This window comes from Astyanax mexicanus, chromosome 6 (genome assembly GCF_023375975.1).
Source record: "Astyanax mexicanus isolate ESR-SI-001 chromosome 6, AstMex3_surface, whole genome shotgun sequence".
NCBI lineage: Eukaryota > Metazoa > Chordata > Actinopteri > Characiformes > Acestrorhamphidae > Astyanax > Astyanax mexicanus.
In genome coordinates, this window is record NC_064413.1 from 44,524,257 (window position 1) to 44,545,160 (window position 20,904).

The following is a 20,904-nucleotide window of genomic DNA, read 5'->3' on the forward strand; positions in this document are numbered from 1 at the left end:
AAAAAAGTATGGAATCATGAAAAACAGATAAACAAAATATGATTCAAAATACATCACTAGTATTTAGTTGCACCACCTTTGGCTTTTATAACGGCTTTCTGTCTCTGAGGCATGGACTTGATGAGTGACAAACAGTATTCTGCATCAATTTGGTGCCAAGTCTCTTTGATAGCAGTTGCCAGATCAGCTTTGCAGGTCGGAGCCTTCTTGTGGACCATTTTTTTCAATTTCCACCACAGGTTTTCAATTGGGTTGAGATCTGGACTATTTGCAGGCCATGACATCGACTGAATGTGTCTTTCTCCAAGGAATGCCTTCACTGTTTTTGCCCTATGGCACGATGCATTGTCATCTTGGAAAATTATTTCATTATCTCCAAACATCTGTTCAATTGAAGGGATGAGAAAACTGTCCAAAATGTCAATGTAAACTTGTGCATTGATAGAAGAATTAACCACAGTCATCTCCCCAGTGCCTTTGCCTGACATGCAGCCCCATGTCATCAAGGACTGTGGAAATTTGGTTGTTTTCTTCAGGCAGGCCTCTTCATAAATCTCACTGGAACGGCACCAAACAAAAGTTCCAGCATCATCACCTTGTCCAATGCAGATTCTTGACTCATCACTGAAGATAACTTTCATCCAGTCATCCACAGTCCATGATTGCCTCTCCTTAGCCCACTGCAGTCTTGTTCTTTTATGTTTAGGTGTCAATGATGGTTTTCTTTTAGCTTTCCTGTATTGAAATCCCATTTCCTTTAGGCGATTTCTTACGGTTCGGTCACATACATTGGCTCCAGCTTCTTCCCATTTATGCTTCATCTGTTTAGTTGTACTTTTTCGGTTTTCAAGACAAATGGCCTTAAGTTGCTTGTCTTGACGCTTTGATGTCTTTCTCGGTCTACCAGTACGCTTGGCTTTAACAACCATTCCATGCTGTTTGTATTTGGTCCATATCTTGGATACAGCTGACTGTGAACAGCCCACATCTTTAGCAACCATGCGTGAAGAGTTACCTTCTTCAAGAAGTTTCACAATCCTCTCTTTTGTTTCAAGAGACATTTCTCTTGTTGGAGCCATGGTTCTTGCCACTCTAATTCGTCCAGCAGCCCTCCAAGGTGTCATGACTGCACGTGTTTTTAACTGCAGACTAACGAGCAGATCTAATCTGAGGCAGGTGTCCATTTAGGGAAAGGAAATTGACTGGGTGTGTCCTTATTTTCTACCTTCAATTTGAGTGATTCCATACTTTTTTCCTCAGAATTGAGTGATTCCATATTTTTTCCCTGTGGTTGGTCAATAAAAGTAACATTCACTGACTTCCACAATGTTTTTTCTTCATTTTTTGGGTGTTCCTGAAAGCCAACAAGTTGCACTTTGGAATGACCTTATTATTGTATCATGTTTTTGATCAGAGTTTCTTTTACAGAATGAAATGTCTGAAGGAGTGCTCATCCAAGACTGGTGATTCCATACTTTTTGCCAGGGGTTGTAGGTTTATGTTTGAGTAAAATGAACATTGTTGTTTCTTCTATAAACTACAGACAACATTTATCCCAAATTCCAAATAAAAATATTGTCATTTAGAGCATTTATTTACAAAAATTGAGAAATGACTAAAATAACAAAAAAGACGCAGAGCTTTCAGACCTCAAATAATGCAAAGAAAAACAAGTTCACATTCATAAAGTTTTAAAGTTTCTGAGTTCAGAAATCAATATTTGGTGCAATAACCCTGGTTTTTAATCACAGTTTTCATGCATATTGGCATGTTCTCCTCCACCAGTCTTACACACTGCTTTTGGGTAATTTTATGCCACTCCTGGTGTAAGAATAAAAATCTAGCAGTTAGATTTCCTTGTGCGTAAGTATTTTGTTAGGTTGAGTATAAGTTATCCAAAAGCTGTGTGTAAGACTGGTGGAGGAGAACATGCCAAGAGGCATAAACACAGTGATTAAAACCAGGGTTATTGCACCAAATATTGATTTCTGAACTTTATGAATATGAACTTGTTTTTCTTTGCATTATTTGAGGTCTGGAAGCTCTGCATCTTTGTAGTTATTTTAGCTATTTCTCAATATTTTTATTTGGAATTTGGGAGGAATGTTGTCTGTAGTTTATATATAATATTTATAATTATATATAAAACAACAATGTTCATTTTACTCAAACATATACCTATAGATAGCAAAATTAGAGAAACTGATTCAAAAACTGAAGTCGACTCTTAATGTTTTTCAGAGCAGTGCTGAGTCTTATTCCATTACCAGTACTTCTCTACAGGAACTGGACAAGCTGTGTGTGTGTATAAGCAATGGGGTGTCCACAAATTTAGTTTGAAGGCCAAACTTGTATATACTGCTCAGGTTTTCTTCTGGAGATTAATATCTCTTCTGTAACTGATTTTATTCTGAATGGCCCAAAGGCAGCACTGCTTTTGATTTAAAACCTTCTCAAAAAGCCTTAATAAGGATGCACTGTGGTCTCGTCCAGTCCTTATTTGGTAAGAAACAGTTTATTGAATTTCTCAGTAAAAACACAACACAGTCAGTCCTACTTTATTTGGTCACCACACCATGTTTATCCTAAAACATCCAAGAATTCATAACGTTCAGGTTTATTATATGAGACTGTTTTAGGGTGTATGAATGAATCAGCAGGAGAAGTGCCCAGAAATCCAGAAAGAAGGCCAAGTGATGAGATGCTTGTTTAACACTCTCTTATTTACACTGTTTGTACACCAAACTATCCTTTACACACTTTCATTCAAACAATGAACAGCAGAAAGCTTGTTTCTTCATGTGCTGTTCTGTGTTTAGCCGGTAGATGGAGCTGTTCCCTCCTGTATTTTACTGTTAGATCTCTATTTCCAGACTGATCAACACTTATTTATGTTATTTATTAAATGTTAATGTAAATGTAGAGCAGAGGGAACAGAGGAAAATTGGGTAATATTCAAATAACAGTAACCAGTGGAGATACTAAACAAACCAGAAACTAAACAAACAAACAAAAAGGAAAACATAAATGTTTTGGTTGCATTACTTTTTTTCAGCTGGATGATTGAAAAACAACCTTAAAACCACCTTTGTTAAACAACTTCATTTTATGCTTAATAAGAATCAATTAATGCTGAAATTTTGACACTGCATTAAGGTTCATTAAAGGTTTTGATTGGTTGGGGCTCTGAATATACACTCACATTAATGCATGTAAGTGAAATATATATATATATATATATATATATATATATATATATATATATATATATATATATATATTTGAAATAATAATTGAAATATCCCTTTCTACACAGTAAAAGCACAGTACAAGCTTTGATTACTACAAACAACATTATACATATTTAAAAAAAGTAAAGTTAAATACAAACAAAACATATAAAACCATATCTTTGAATCAATGTAAAATCTAATAAATTAATTCTGAGTTCATCACTAGTATTAATAGCATTACTAGTGTAACACTGGGTGCATCCCAATTGCATATTAATTATATATATATATATATATATATATATATATATATATATATATATATATATATATATATATATATATATATATATATATATATATATATGAACAAATTGTAATTGTAATATATTATTTTCATCATATAGTTGTCATACCAATGCTTCATTACTGTTAATACAAAACACATTAGTACATTCATATATTTAATGGATTTGGGAGTGTCACTGGGTGATGTATGGGTTTAGAGGCCGGACGTAAGGGAGAGCTGATTGGTTGAGCTGCAGCAGCAGCAGTGTGCCTCCGATAGTGGTGAGACGCAGATGGTTGGATGTCAGCAGGGGGGTGTTATTATTAATTGACTAATCTGCATATTGTGATGTGTTTGCATACGGAAGTACACGGATATATCATCCTCACCTATAGCACAGTTGAACCTGAGAGGGCGCTGCAGAGGTGGAAATTACCACAATAAAAGCATTTCTTAAAGGTTAGGAAATTAGTTTATAAAAAGTACTTCAAAGAAACACATTTCAGCTATTAATGAAACAAAAATATGGAGTAGGGTTTAGTGCTTTTTAGGATTATTATACAAACAGTATTACGCTTATGTATAGTATGGAATTCACAGTTAACTTAAAGAGTATACACAATACATACAGAAAATTCCCTAAAGACATTATGGTTACTGTAGATGTTCGTTAATATAACTGAATATAAAATTATTTAGTGTTATATACATGTGCTGATATCTGAGTATATATATGTATGTGGAAGTGCAGAGATAGTCCAGTACGTGACAGAACAACTATAAATAAAATGCATGGTAGTTAATGAGTTGCATTACAGAATGCTGTATTATGGGATATGTATGGGAGATGTAAGTCAGATAGATACAATGTGATATAAAGTAAAGTAAAGTTGAGTGCAGTAGAGAGTCTAGTACGGCAACTACAATAACTACAATTTAAGAGAGAAATTACACAGACTGTATGGGATGTATGGGAGAATGTGGGTTTTAGTGTTAATTAGCTTTGTTGTTTGTGGTGTCTATGATTGGTTGAATGGACTAACTGTCAGCCAATCACAGAGGAGGGGGAGGAGTTTTCCTGAAAACGGGTGGGGAGCGGAATGCGCGCTGATTGGGCCTTCAAAGTTTTCATTGAGGAGGAGAAAAATGTTTGTGTGTGTGTGTGCGTGTGTGTGCGTGTGTGTGTGTGTGTTGTGCAGAGCGCGTGCAGGCTGTGAGAGTGAGAGAGGGGGAAAGTTTGTAAGGAGTTTAAACAGTTGGTAAAGCGGTTGTTTCTCCGGCTGTAGGTGAGCAGTGCAGCCCGCAGAGAAGCTCTGAGAGCCGGGGAGGGAGTGCGGGAGTTCTCGCTGTTGGTTTCTGGTCGCTGGAGGTCTGTTTTCTCTGGAGGTGCAGCAGCAGGGAGGGATGTGCTGCCCGGACTGAGCGCGCAGGGCAGCGGGACTGCTGCTGGTGTATATAGTATACTCTGTGTATAAGTGAGTTTATTAGTTATTGAGGCTGGAGGTGCGCGGGGGACCAGGTGATGAGGAGTGAGCGGAGCCCGGGCTGAGCGCAGAGGGCTGGTCGGGCTGAGAGAGAGCGGGAGGAGAGAGCGGGGGAGCGGGGGAGAGATGCCTGGTTACCCCGGGGCTAGAGACTGGACCTGACTCACACTGAGCTCAGACTACATCAGCCATGGCCTCGGAGGTGGTGTGTGGACTCATCTTCAGACTCCTGCTGCCCGTGTGTCTCGCTGCAGGTATCTATCTATCTATCTATCTATCTATCTATCTATCTATCTATCTATCTATCTATCTATCTATCTATCTATCTATCTATCTATCTATCTATCTATCTATCTATCTATCTATCTATCTATCTATCTATCTATCTATCTATCTATCTATCTATCTATCTATCTATCTATCTATCTATCTATCTATCTATCTATCTATCTATCTATCTATCTATCTATCTATCTATCTATCTATCTATCTATCTATCTATCTATCTATCTATCTCGATCAAAACATGGACACACCTACTCATCTAGATTGTCTTTTTCTTTAATACCAAGTTTTTATTGTAACCTTTAATTAAAGCATTTAATTGGTTAAATGGTTGGAACAGACATGTAGAAGCAACCAAAAAACACATTTAATCCCTGTTTATATATTCTTACATATTTATTTATCTATCTACCTGTCTGTCTCTCTGTCTGTCTACAGTACTAGTTTAAAGTTTGGACACACTTACTTATTTAGATTTTCTTAATTTCTTAATTAATTTATTTCCTATATTAATACCAAGTTTTTTTATAACATTTAATTAAAGCATTTAATTGGTTAATTGGTTGGATCTTTGAACACACCTTCTTATTTAATGTTTTCTACATTGTATATCTTTCAATTAGTTGATTTGTCAAATTTGTCATCAAAGCAAAATGTTGCTACTTGAAAGAATATAATGTAACTAAAAACATATTCTGATTTATATTATTGTTTATTGGTACTTTTGAAAATGTACTATTTGTACTTCATATTACTAAAATTAATGTCATATGTAAATAGCAAAACAGAAAGATTGAGAAGAAAATGTGTAAAATGTTTAAATAACTTTCTGTGGTATAAAATCACTAATCATTTTACATACCCTATAAAATATACATTTTATTAACTATAAACAGTGAACTCTTATTTTCTTATATTAGTATAAAGTGGTCATAAAGTAGAATACATTTTAGGATGCACAATTACATTAAAATGTATTTGCTTAAATATTGGACCTGTACTTTTTATATCAGCTGTTGGTAATCACCATTAAGCTCTTTATTTCTCATTCAAAAAGATGTAATTTATATATTGATGTTAGCAGACATATACAAAAAAAACATGTTTAAATATTGAGATTAGCCCATAATTCTAATATTGGTGCATCTAGGTGCAATCTAACATTGATAAAAACAGGTCATAGCGTATGATCTAAAATGGTATAGCATATATAGTATAATAAAAAGTAATGACATAATAGAAATATGTTAATGTTATGGCAGCCTACTGCTGTCATATATAGACAGTACACTTATATTTGTCTCATTGTTTAGGGAAAATGTTAGTCAAGCAATCTTTGTTTACCAACTTTAGTTTTTCTGACCACATTTAAATCTGACAGTTCTTCTTTACAATGTTTCCAAATTTCTTGCTGAATGGACCAATAGAAATGCTTCAAAATGACCTGAAATAAAATATTTTATACTGACTTTCATGTAAAAAAGTTAGGTTTTCTTCTTCTATAAAGCTGACATTTTGGAGAAAAAAGTTTTTTGTTTTTTTTAAGTAAAGCATGTGTACACTTTTTAGTTTATAGTGGTAGTTGCATTATGTCTAATCTTGCTCTTAAAAATATAATACAACATATACATACATTATATGTGTATTCATTATATGTATTATATGTATAATACATACTGCAGAATTAATTATTATGTTTACTTAATTAGGTTTAAACGTAATGATGTGGAATGCTAAACCTATAGAGCACACAGAGGACTTCTAATGCCCACTTCAATCTGGAAGTGTTCTCGTGAGTTACGGGTAGAAGCTGCCTGCAGACGCCCCCAGGGATCAGTTGAATGTTTGCTTTCTCTCAGCTGAGACTGACGCAGAGGGTTGAACAGACCCTGGGCTGAACAGACCCGAGATCAGTGCTTTAGAGACTCATTCAGCTTTCAGCTGTCTGCAGGACATCACACTGTTCCATATGTTTGCTTGGTGCTGTGCCACAAATGGTGCTCTGGCTGTAGATGTCTTCATCCAGACTGCACAATGCTTTCTCCTCATATAACTGAGGGAGTGTCTCACTTCTAACCGGACTAGAAGAATTCCTCTGGACGTGTTCCTGAGCTGGCTGCATATCGCATGTAAACTCCAGAACCGCAGAACTTACTGCAGGCGCTGGCGGGTGCAGTGCTGAAGTGCGTGGCTGTAATCCATGTATAAGCAGTAGCAGAGATGTGACTCATATGCACGGTTCTGTCAGTGGATGTGTGGATGAAGGGCAGTTCAGTAGGTTGTGGAGCTTAGTTGTCATTGTTGAAGAGCCTCTGATCAGACAAAGACTCTTTCAGACCTTTTCCGGGCTGTGTGTCACCAAAAGTTTTTGGAAATAGTGATTTTCTGATTTTGGCTGGCATTTCCCAAAACGTGTTCCGTTTCCATTGAAAGCCTCATGTGTTGGATACATGCAATCACACAACAGAACTATTCTTTTTTTTATTTCCTTTCTTTAAACATTCTCTTCTCATTAGTCAACAATCTCTATTCAATCACAGCTTCCTAACTTTTATTTTAAACTGTGTCAAAATTACCTTTGCATTGTGTGAAAACTTCATGAACAGTAGACCAATGTAAAGGTACCAGAATGACTTGAACTTCATTTAAAATTTATTAAGTGAATTTTTATAAAAAGTAGATTTTGTGCCCTTTTACTGTGAAGTTACCTTTTCAGAGATGTGGTGCCAACACTTTATAACATTTATAACTGTATTCAAGATTCAAGATTCAAAGATTCCTCGCCAAGTATGCCACATAAAGATAAAAGTGGAAAATATACAATAAAGTAAGAAATAAACTAACCAAATATAAATATAAATATTAAATTGGTGTTAAATTAACATCCAGGGTGGAAATATGTCGTAAAAAAAAAAAAGAAGATAAAAACGGCGTACTAGAGCAGAGCAAGCAAACACATCCGCCTCGAGGGGCACCATGATGCATAATCTACAGTATGTAGTACATAGGACCTGTATAAATTGATCATCAGTATATTTTGCATTTCATTTGGAAATCAAGGGAGCAGAGTCTGGAGGAAGAGTGGAGAGACACACAGTCCAAACTGCTTGAGGTCTAGTGTGAAGTTTTCACCAATCAGTGATGGTTTGGAGAGACATGTCTGTCATCTGCTGGTGTTGATCCACTGTGTTATACTGTATGAAGTCCAAAGTCAGTGCAGTGTTTTCCTGGGAAATCAGCACTTACAGCACTTCATGCTTCCCTCTGCTGAGAACTTTTATAGAGATGTGGATTTCATTTTTTCAGCAGGACTTGGCACAGAGCCCACATTGTCAAAAGCACCAGTTGGTCTTATATAACCAATATAACACTACACTGACTTTTGTGTTTTCATTAATTAATGAACGCTTAAAATAGATCACTCTGTGTTTAATACATCTATTTATCTAATATACGAGTTTCACATTTTGAACTGAATTACTGAAATAAAGTAACTTTTCATTGATATTCTACTTATTTGAGATAGATAGCAGTAGTATACAGAATTGTTGAGGGGGAGATACAAATGCAGCAAAATGAATATAAAATAGACCAGAATCTCCCAAACTCAATCTGCTATAGAAAAATCAAATTTGGTATTCTGGAATCCAACATATTAATTACCAAATATTAGTGTGAAATATCATTTAAACAAATTGATAATGAGTTATCAACCAATACAGATATGCCTCCAATGTAATTCTCTTTTCTTGTTGGCCAATTTTCCTTACAGTCATATGAAATTTCTTACAGTCATTTCTGCAAGCACGCCACAAACAGAGTCGCCTGTGCTTTTGCATACCTCAGGCGACTCTGTTTGTGGCGTGCTTGCAGAAATGTCTTCTTTCACATCACTCTCCCATACAGCTTCTCCTTGTGCAAAGTGTGCTGTATTGTTGTATTCAAATCAATAAAATGATAAGGGTGCCCATTTTCTGTTAGTACAATAAACCTCATTTTAATTCTGAAATATTACTGTGTCCATCAGTTATTAGATATATCAAACTGAAATGGCTGTTGCAAACACCCACATATTTAGAACTAAAAATTATTAAGATTAATAGAGGTGCCCAAACTTTTTCATATGGCTGTATTTGCCTTAGTGGTGTTATCCTTTACACTACATCAGCCCATTTGTTTAAGCTATGGAAAGTTATATCTAATCAGTTTATGTTAGTATGGATGTATCTGACATTGTTATCACCTTGTCTGATAATTTTATATTTTTTTTGTACCAGGCTGTCTGGTTAAAAAGCTTTGTTCCATATAGACCAAAGGGTTTCTGGGTATCAGCAGTGTCCTGCTCTTCCTGCCCCTCCTCTCATTTTCCCTGCATGTGTTTCTCAGCACTATCAAATACAGTGTGTTTTATTTTTTATTCACATCCTTTATCATCTAAATAGACGAGTAAGGATGTAAATCTTGGAAACAGAAGAAGCTCTGCTCCCCTCTGTCCAGATAGCGCTGACTGTCCCTTCAGCGTCTGCACTGCACTTCTAGATAAAAATGGGTTTTTATCTAGAAGACTTGTTTTTGCAGAGACGCTCTGGGCCTGGCCTTCTGCAGCCTCCCACACTGCAGATCTTTAACAACAGAAATCCTGAGAATTCCCACAAACCGAACGCCCTCGAAAGCCTCATTTACACTAGCCACAATGACTGTTTATCTCCGATAATACTCGATTAGTGGCAGCTGGTTCAGGGCACATCAAAGAGTCTACCAGCTGAATCTGGAAGATTGTGGATTTAGCCACATTTTTTCTTCCCCCATAGTTTTATGTTCTGAATTTTATTCAGCTGTCTGGAGGAGTGTAAGTGTAAATGGCAGCTAATGCAAGGCTGCTTTTGGCTCGGGGAGAGAAATCAGTCTGTGCAGACGGTGATTGCACAGAGATGTGCCTGGAAAGGTCGGCCAGGAACTTCATTTTGTTGATGCCACGTGTGATTAAACGCGAGTGAATTTGTTTGAAAAGACTCTTTTTCTGAGCGTTTTTTAAAGGCCATATGAGCTAGTCCTCAGCCTTTCTGCCTAACTGTGTAAATTTCGCCACCCACTCAACAAGCTAGAGCTGCTTCTTTTTTTTTTTTTCTTATTTCAACTGGGAACATAGTTTTCTATTTTATTCATCAGATCGGGAATGTATAAATATTATCGGTATGAATGAAAACTCAGAGCTGTGATTGGTAAACCCAGCCAGAAGGTGCTCTTGAGTCCTGTGACCTTTCCTTTAAACAGTTTTTCCTCCAGTGTGTCTCTCTTATGTGGGGCGAAGATCCGGGATGTGTCTTGTTTTGTTTTCGCTTAAGTATTTTATTGGCGTTTTCACTTGGGGACAAACATTTGGTTTCCTCGGTCTCAGGATGTATACAGAGTCTATAAACTTTATATAGAGCAATCTAATAAATTGAGGCACGCATTAATGGGGGGCCCCAGCCTATGTTTGTGCATGAAACTCTTGAAGTGGAAAGTTATAGGAGAAAACAGCAGTAATGGAAGATATTTAGATGGAGGTTTTGAAGATCCCATGGTTAGATAGTTGCGTGCTGAATACTAATCAACAAGGGCATGAACTCCTCTATGAACTCTTATGTCAGTATAAGGATATACAGGCTCTTGTTGCAGGTGGCAGACTGGATTAAGAAGCTAAAGTGAGAGTGAGAGTGTAGGACTACTTGACCTGACTTTACTTTAGTTTAAGTAGTTTGACAGCTAGTAAACTTTACCTTTGTGTTTTGACCCTATTCCATTTCTCACTTGTACTCATATCTCTTGTTTTTAAGTTGTTTAAATCCCCCAATAAGAAATGGGATATGATACATCATTAAAATGAAATACAAAAGCTACACTGCTTCATTACCAGGCTTTCTGCTGATTCTGTATAGTCAACCTCTACTAGATAACAGATTAGTAATGAATGAGAAGTTTTTTTGACTGCTTGTGCAGCCATCTTGCCGTGATTTTCAACTAAAACCGCCTGGGTCTGATCTCTATACATGGTGAGAGATCAAATACTTAAACCTGAAAGGAAAAATGTTTCAGAACATATTTTAAATAAATGATTTAAAAAGAAAAAGTCATGAGTCCTATTAATGCACAAAAAAATGGATTGTTTTGACTTTTTCTGGCAACTGCACTTGCACAGATCTCCACATCAAGTAGTGGCTTCCCCACTAGCCCCAAAACATATTTTATCTTCCTCTGTGCACAGCATACCTGCAAGCTGATTCATTGATTTCACCAAATTGAAAACCTCTGAAATATAATCAAGAGGAAGATGAATGATCACAAGCCAACAAGCCAAGCTGAACTGCTTGAATTTTTGCATCAGGAGTGGCATAAAGTTGTCCAAAAACAGTGTGTAAGACTGGTGGAGGAGAACATGCCAAGATGCATGAAAACGTTGATTAAAAATCAGGGTTAGTCCACCAAATATTGATTTCTGAACTCTTAAAACATTATGAATATGAACTTGTTTGCTTTTCTTTTCATTATTTGAGGTCTGAAAGCTCTGCATATTTTTTTTTATATTTCAGCCATTTCTCATTTTCTGTATTTTTATTTGGAATTTGGGGTAAATGTTGTCCGTAGTTTATAGAATAAATTTACTCAAACATATACCTATTAATAGCAAAATCTGATTTAGGAACTAAAGTGATCTCTTCATTTTTTCTCGTTTTTTTCTTCGTTTTTATTCTTTGTTTGCTGCACATTGTCAAATTTAACAGGATTTTATACTCTCTATAGTGCAATTGGCTTAGTGTTTTTTTGTTTTTATTACAATATGGTAATACAGTATATTGTTATTTTGCCAAGCTCTAGTCTAGAGTTGAAGTTTTAAAAGAAAAGCCTGGAAAAGCTTGTAAAAGGATATAAAAGGTTACTCCCTTTACATGATCTAAACACAATAACTAAAGTGATCCATGTCCTGCAGTCATCTCTAACACAGTGCTGTCTGTACATTCAATCAACAGCAGCTCTGAAGCTTCACAGGACTGAGATGTCAGTCATCACCCAGAGACTCTGAACTTGCTGAAAATGGCACCGTCTGCTCTCCCAGTCGTGGCCCATTTAGCAGCAGCTTAGTTCCACACTCTGTATCTTCTCTTTTTGATATGTGTCTGAATGCTTTGTGTTGAGCTGGGACAGTAAGCCAGAGCAGACAGCAGATACGGGCCTTCAGGCTACGATGAACAAGATGAGGAACTGGGAAGACTGAACTGGGAGACTATAAAGCACGCTCAGTGTGTCACTGTGAGAATGATTTGTGGTACAAGGGGCTCAAAGCTTTGTTGAGTAATACCGCGCACAATCTTACACACTGTAAAGGGTTTTAGGTGCCATTCATAACGTGTTTAAAAGTGCTTTATTTGCACAAGTTACTGCAGATGTTTATGAGAAAATATGAGGTCTACAGGTATCTGTAATAAACCAGACATATGTATGAATAGTGTTTTATATAGGATAATAATATATAATTTTAACATTATCAGTATTTGCAGTGTAGTCACTTAGCTAAATGTACAATATAAGGGACAATGCCTAATTATATCTAATAAGAAAAGTTTTATGACATATCTACCAAAAACAGTTTTTATCTGACCAGGTGAAAACAATCAATAGTCAGGTGACTGAGACCGAGTGAATGTCATGTGATGATGATCAGGAGTGTCAGCGGCATTCTGGGAAATGGAGTCCGGTTCAATTTGGGAGAGTGGTCAGTTTTTAGTTACAACTTACAAATTGACTAAGTAAAGATAAATTTAAAGTACGATAAATTAGTAAATTAAACTTTGTGGTTTGTGATTTGTGGTAAAAAAAAATAGTTCAAGGCTTTTTTGGCTAATACTGCGCTCCATCTACACACAAAAAAAAATGTTTTTAGAAGTGCTTTTGTTGCACAAGTCTCTGCAGATGTTTATGAGAACTTAGGGGGTCTACAGGTATCTGCAAATTGTGGCCTGTAATAAAGCAGACATATGTGAACAGTGTTTTATATAGGAGGAGATTGTCAGCCTTAGTATTAATCCACTAAATAATAGTCCTAAAGCCTGTAAAAGAATCCCCAGGACAGCCTTTCTCTCCAGCTTTAATCATGTCAGATACTATATCAGATATATTGTTGCGTATTTCACCTTCAGAAGAAAGCGCTGATGTGTCAGCGCTGGTGTGAAAGAGAACCATGCAAAGTAATATTTGGAAATAAAAAAAATTTGATCACCCATGTGTTCCTTCTGGGTGTTTCTTTTTCTCGCCGGGCTTCATAGTAGCACTATTCATACGGTTTTATCTTAACCGTTTCCTGCCTGTAATCTGACAGTTCAGCCTCTGAAATACACTCTCTCACCTGAAAGCACAGTTTGTGCTCGCTCGTCCTGCCGCACTAAGTCTACCACTTTTCCTTTTTTTCCTCTCTCACGCCGGCAATTAAAGAGAGGCTACAGAAACAGGCCAGCTATATATCACACCTCCAAGAGCTCATATTCCTGCAAAAAAAAAAGAAAAATAAATAAATAAAATAAAATAAAAATATAGAGCCTGCAGTTTTACAGTCTAAAGACTTTATTTACTGTGTTTATAAGTGAGCTCTCAGCCTCGTTTGCCTCTTCAGAACACGCGCTGGATATTAAACCTATGTATCATATTTATTGTAAAGCAAAATCATGAAATTGAAGCATAAAACGCTTATTTCAGATTAAAAGACAAAAATGCAACTTACAAATTGAGAAAGAAAGAAAAGAGATTTTTTTAAAACAAAAAATGCACTTCATCTACACACTGTAAATGTTTGAGGAATCATTCACAAAAAGTAGGGGTCTAGAGGTATCTGCAAATTGTGGCCTGTAATAAACCAGATATATGTCAGTAGTGCTTTATAAAGAAGGAGATTGTCAGCTGTGGTGTTAATCCACTAAATAGAAAAAAACACACAAAAATGTGACAAAAAATGGGATGTAATGGGAGAAAAAGTATTGTAAAGACAAAAAAAAGAAACAATGAGAAGGAATAAACAGGGTTTAAATAAAAATACATAAAAAATATATAAAAAAGTACCAGTGCGGTCATGCACACTCACTGCACACACATCACATATACGGCACATTTAGTTCTTGATACAAACGGCAGCTTTGAGTAGTTCTCATTTCCCATGTCATATCTAGCAGAGGCTGATTATATCTGGATTAGATTGTTTTTTTTTTTTTTGCAAATATTGTGTAGCCATGATAAAAAGCCACTTGCTAAATTTCGTAAAGTTTCTGATACTTCTGATATTTCTCCAGTCATTTTCCAGTTTGCAAAAATGAGTGATTTATTTTTTTTATTTAAATTAGAAGGACAGTGGGATCCATCATTATAAGAGCAGAGCTGTAAAAACAATCAGACATACCTTTAATACTTGAATTAATGTAACATGATCAATAATTTCATCACTGTTGTAGAAAAACATTTATTTTCTCGTTCTTTTTTTTAAAATTATTTATTGAATAAATTTGTTCCATATTTAAACACACCAGCTTCTGTTTACATAGTTTGAATATATTTTAATGAATAAACTAATAAAAGTAGTCCTAATTCACAAAAAGTGTACAGTCATCACACTTACATTAAGAGTTAAGAATGTTTTGAGGTCCCATTTTTTAAGAATCATAGATTGGCTTTTAAACACTTTTAAATCAAAGTGATCTGTACATCATAAAATGTTTACAAAATATAAAGAACGGCTTTTTTTGGAACTGAAAGTAATGTGGTATTTATCTGGTTTTATATGTATTTATTTTAAAAGCATTATTAAAACAGTGACTTATTCATGTACTCTTTTAATTACAAAGAACAGGCATTAATTATATTTATTTATTTTTTATATTTTTGTAATATAAAGTTTGTGGATTATATGAATACAGAAACCCAGTACCTCTTCTCTCCCTCTCTATTTTTTTGTATCTCTGTAACTCTTGTAGATGCATGATGGTAATTGAGAGAAGTGAGAGAGCAGGCAGATGTTAGCTGCTGTTTGTTGCTGATGGTGTTCCTGCGTGCTGCGTTGGCTGGAGTAGACCGGCTGGCTGCGGCGCTGCAGCTGCGGCGCTGTGTGTTTGTGAGACGTGTTAATTGACGAGCGGACGCTGAAGGTTAACAATACAGAGCTGTTGCAGCATGGGCTGTACTGACTGATGTGTGGGACCTTTGGTTACGGAGGTTCCATTTGCAGACAAAACAAACAAAGGGCACCGCGCTGGTCGCTGTCATTAACTGTAACACATATCACATGTATACACTTCACTGTACACAGATCACACCAGTGTAAATGGTGATGAAGTAGCTTTTTCTGTTTAAATAAGCAGCATGTCAAATATTCCAGATAATTATGATGTATTTCAGCATGTTCACCAAAACGATACTGTGGAAAGGTCAGAGTGCATCCTTTAATTTGTTTAAATTCCAGTAAAAACTACAAGGTTATTCAATATTTAGCATCTGATTGGTGCAGTTTGGGTGGTCTACCAGACCCTACATTGAAGCTAGAAGCCTCATTTTCTCTTTAACTTCTAGTTTTTAGCTCATTTTATTCATTTTCTTTTGCAATTCCACAGAAATATCTGCTTACAAATATTGTATTACACCCTAAGAATTACTAATCTGTAACAACACGCAAAGCAATGCAAACTGATGCAAAATCCCAAGTGTGAAAGGCCAGAAATCACTAGAGGTTTATAAACAGTTCATGACTGAGTGTAAATTATATGAAAAGAATCTAAAAATAATAAGCCTTAATTTATTTTCTAGGCCATAACGTTATGTAAGGTGGTGTTCCCATGGTGTTAAAATTAAGTTGTGGATGGTTACTATAATAAGTTAGTAATAACTTAGTAATAACTAAGTAACATTTTTATATATATATTAAGAATACATTTTTATTTACACTTTACCAAGTTACTTATATTACACTGTCATTATTTTACTTAAGTACTTCAGGTTTTTTGACTGAGCTTTGTGTTGTTTATCACCTTAAATATTGTTGTTTATTCAATGTATTTGGTAGCTGCGCTGTGTTTTGTAATGTCTTTATGGCATTGTAAAGTTAAAGCAGCATTATGTGAGAGTGGGTGCTGGTGGGGAGTGTAATTTGCTTTTACTCCACTGCAGTAAATACAAATTGCGCTACAAGCTTCCACTTGTGGACAGTTGTACACATGCATTTCTTGACGAGCCAAGAGATCTGGAACCAGCATCTACAGCAAGTTAAAGAATCATGTAAGCTTGGTAGGTAGTTCTGTGGAGAGTTCTTCTGCAGCTCCACCAAAGTTAAATAGTGCAGTAGCAGCATTCTGGGCCAGAGTGACCATGACTGAGATGCCATTCTCCCACTGTATCCCTAGTACAGTTTGTAGGAGTAGGAGTACTAGTATACTGAGAGCAACGGTGTCTCAGGTAAAGTGGTTTAGGAACTTTTGGAAAGGAACTATAACTCATGGATACAAAAGATGGAAATGTATTTGTTTTATTTCCGTAGTTTAGTAAGATCTGCAGTAGGGCTGAACAATATATAGTTTTGCCATCATCGTTGTAATGTGGGCATTTGTAGTAGTCACATAATTGTCACATAGTGAAAGTGCAACGGCATGTTCGACAAACTTTTTTTTACTGCTTAATACACAAGAAAAAACCATACTGTTTTCATTTACAATGCAATTTTAAGATTAAGTAAGATTTCATTTACCTAATATGATTTATTTCACTCCAATCTTTAAAACACAGATTGTAATATTAATATGGATCATTGACTTCTTGTAGAAATTCCTGTATTTTGGTCCCATTTTCTCTTAAACCTCTAGTTTTCTTGACTCTCTACTTTTTAGCTCATTTTACTTTTTCTTATGTATTTCTTAAGTCCTCTGCAGAAATATCTGCTGAACTATATTGTATTACACCCCAAATATTACTAATCTGTAACAACATACAAAGCAATGCAAACTGACTTGGTTGCTCCCAAGCGTGAAAAAAGCCAGGAATCGCTAGTGGTTTATAAACATTTAATGATTAATTAGTGTAAATTATATAAATAGAATATGACCAGCCTAAATGTGTTTTCTAGGCCATTAAGTTATTTAAAGTGGTGTTCCCATAGTGTTAAACTTAAGTTGTGGATGGTTACTGGATTGGGAACATGGACTTTTATGCTTTTTTTTTTGTAATATCGCAATATATACCTAAAAAAAATATTGCCATAAATGTTTTTTTCCCCAGTATCGTGCAGCTCTAGTGTGATACTGTAACTGTCCGATCATTCACTGTAACATAACAACCCTAGATATTATCATCAGTACATTCCTATTACCCTGAGGCCAAGTCTGAAGGCAGACCTGTTGATTTTATGCTAATCGATTCCTAGAGTCCCGTAACACAAGCTCATTTAAAGATTCCAAGTCTCCAGTTAAAATATTATTAAAAACAAAAGAATCTGTTATTTTTTGTTCTTTCCCTCTCATTACGGGTTCTTTTAAAAGAGAAGTGAGTCAGACAGCTCGAGGCTTCAGGCACATTGATCTGAGTCATACTCAACACAGCATGAAATCCTAACCCAGTATCGTTCTGCACCGTCAGCCAGTTCACATTTTCTTTCTGACCGCTGACGGGTCTGGATCTGGACGCAGCGGGAGCTACCGGGCAGTGTCAAACTTGAGTGATTGCGATACGATTATAGAGAAAGTTTATCTTCCTGAAATACTGAACTTTTCTCCTCATAATCCACCACATTATCCCATGTGAAACTCAAGCCTCGTATAATTTCTACACCCCATCATTAGAACTGCTTTAGCACTAGCCTCGTTCTTTATTTGGCCTCATTAGTATTTTTATTATTATTTAAACATGGGATTTTAATTATGGTTAGTGTACTTTTTAATAGGCTGTTAAAGTAAAGTACAATGACGTACCATTATAATTTGTCGGGCTATTAAAAGTATAGAAACCATAAATAACTCTAAAGGCTGGGAAAGTTGTACATTGTGTGTACAGCCATAACATTCAAATTAAAACACCTGCCTATGTTGTGTGGTTTCTGCTTGTGCCACCAAAACAGCTCTGAGCTGTTGAATCATGGACCCCGCAGAACCTCTGAAGGTGTGCTGTGGTATTTAGCACCAGGATGTTAGGAGCTGATTCGTACTCTTAAGTTTTGAGGTGGGGCTTCCATTGATTTCATCTTGGAGTTTTGTTTCCCCGTGACCGTGCTCCTGGATCACTGGTTGTCCTTTCTTTAAGTATTTTTTGTAGATACTGATTAGTGCTGAGAGACTAAACAAATGTATTTAATCATTAAAATTAATATTTTAATTAAATTTCAAAATTATCAGTTTCTCTGATTTTTAACACGTTTTAAGAGTTCAGAAATCAATATTTGGTGGAATAAACCTGCTTTTTAACCACAGATTTCATAAGCATTTCTTGGCATGCTCTCCTCCACCAGTCTTACCCACTGCCTTTGGGTGACTTTATGCCACTTCTGGTAGAAGAAAATCAAGAAGATGTTCAGCTTTGTTTGATCATTCATCTTACTCTCAGTTACATTCCTTAGGTTTCCAATGGGGATCCCTTTGTAAATAAATTATCTAAATGACAATACATTTGTTTGGAATTTGGGAGAAATGTTGTCAGTAGTTTATAGAATAAAACAACAATGTCTATTTTATTGTACATCTTTGCAAATCAATATTAAATATCAATGTTGAATAACCCTAGTTTATAATCACAGTTTTCATGCATCTTGGCATGTTCTCCTCCATTAGTCTTACACACTGCTTTTGGATAACTTTACTCCTTTACTCCTGGTGTAAAAATTCAGGCAGTTCAGCTTAGTTTGTTGACTTGTGATCATCCATCTTTCTCTTGATTATATTCCAGAGGTTTTCAATTTGGTAAAATAAAATAAAAATAAGTGCCCTCTTATTTTTTTTCAGAACTGTGTATATATAAAAAAAACCCTAGTAATGGTCACTGCACGCTCTGAGATGTTCTGGCTCAGGTTTCAGCTGTCACTACTGGTCACGAGTTGGCTCTTATCAGTGTGTTACAGACGTTTAACTGAACTAACTGTTAAATCCCACCTCTCAACAGCTGCCACTTTAACTAGATACTTAATGTTGTTCATTTTGTCTGTCTTATACCAGCCATGCACTATAATACTTCTATAAAAAGACCAGCTAATCTATCTCTTATCTAAAGACTCTCATTCTTTTTAAGATTATTTCTCATCATATTCATTACAAGCAGAAACAGTAGCAGCTTTTGGCTACAGCTGCCCAAAAAATGACATCAGAAAAAGTGGACCCAACCTTGGTAAAATGGTTATATGACTGGTAACAGCTGCTCTCTGTGTGGGTCTGGAGAGAGCTTTGCTATTGGTTACTCAGGGCCCACACCACAGTTTGCGTGACCCAGGATAAAAACATGTGATAATATTAAACGCGGTTAATTTTATCGGAAAATCAAGATGAGAAAAAGTCTGGTCATCCTGACCACCTCACACCAAACGATCAAGATGACAGGAGCTCTCTGCAGCTCCCCAGTGTGGGCAGTGGTGGCTCAGCAGTTAGAGCACTGTGGTTCTAACCACTGATGACAGGCCTGTGGGTTCGATAACTGGGTTTGGCATCTCGCCACTGTTGGGCCCTTAACCCTCACTGCTCCCCGGGTGCTGCCGTGATGACTGACCACTGCTCTGGACATGTGTGCTCACTGCAAGTCACTGTATGCAGGTCACTCTTGCAAAACAAGAGTGTCAGGCAAGCTATATGTTTTGTTGTTATGGCTGTTTAGTCTATATACTGTTCATAGTACTATATACATTCATCAATTGAATCTTTTGTCAGACAGTGGTTCATTTTGTGTTTAACCACACTCACTAGATTACATTGTAATATTCTATTCCCACTGTACTGATTAAATAAAAAGAATAGTTTTATATTAGTCAAATTATTAAAGTGTATAAATGTAATAGTATGTTTTTATATTATGACAGTTTTCCTAAAACCTAAATGAAACAAGTGCATTATATCGCTTTGTTTAGAGTGTTGCAATATATGGTAATACATATAAACGTAGACCCTGTTCTTTTGCTAGGCCTGTCACAATAACACATTTTTGGGATGATATACAGCTCTGGACCTCTTCATTTTCTGAGTAAAGTTTCTGAATCAGTTTCTCTGATTTTGCTATTTATAGGTATATGTTTGAGTAAAATGAACATTGTTGTTTTATTCTATAAACTACAGACAACATTTCTCCCAAATTCCAAATAAAATTATTGTCATTTAGAGCATTTAATCAATATTTGGTGGAATTAACCTGTTTTTTAATCACAGTTTTCATGCATCTTGGCATGTTCTCCTCCACCAGTCTTACACACTGCTTTTGGATAACTTTATGCAACTCAAGCGTTTAGCTTGGTTTGATATTTTTATTCTTTTTTTCCAAAGCTGTATTGTCCCAAATATAATTACGATAAACAACAATGTTATTTTTAAAAATGTTTTATACCACTGATAAAATGATAATTAAGCTGATTAATAATACTTTT

At 35.8% G+C, this 20,904-nt stretch overlaps 1 protein-coding gene across 4 annotated transcripts in view; it reads left to right on the forward strand.

Moving 5' to 3' along the window:
- The first annotated feature begins 4,698 nt into the window (after positions 1 to 4,698).
- Positions 4,699 to 20,904, forward strand: part of LOC103047759 (piezo-type mechanosensitive ion channel component 2) — a 198,019-nt gene continuing 181,813 nt past the window's right edge. For 2 of the 4 annotated variants that reach the window (XM_022673427.2, XM_022673428.2), the window contains exon 1: positions 4,699 to 5,260. In XM_022673427.2, coding sequence (XP_022529148.2) covers positions 5,197 to 5,260 — 64 coding nt within the window. In that variant the 5' untranslated portion in view covers positions 4,699 to 5,196. The remainder of the gene's footprint in view (positions 5,261 to 20,904) is intronic. The other 2 variants (XM_022673425.2, XM_022673426.2) reach the window with 1 other exon arrangement.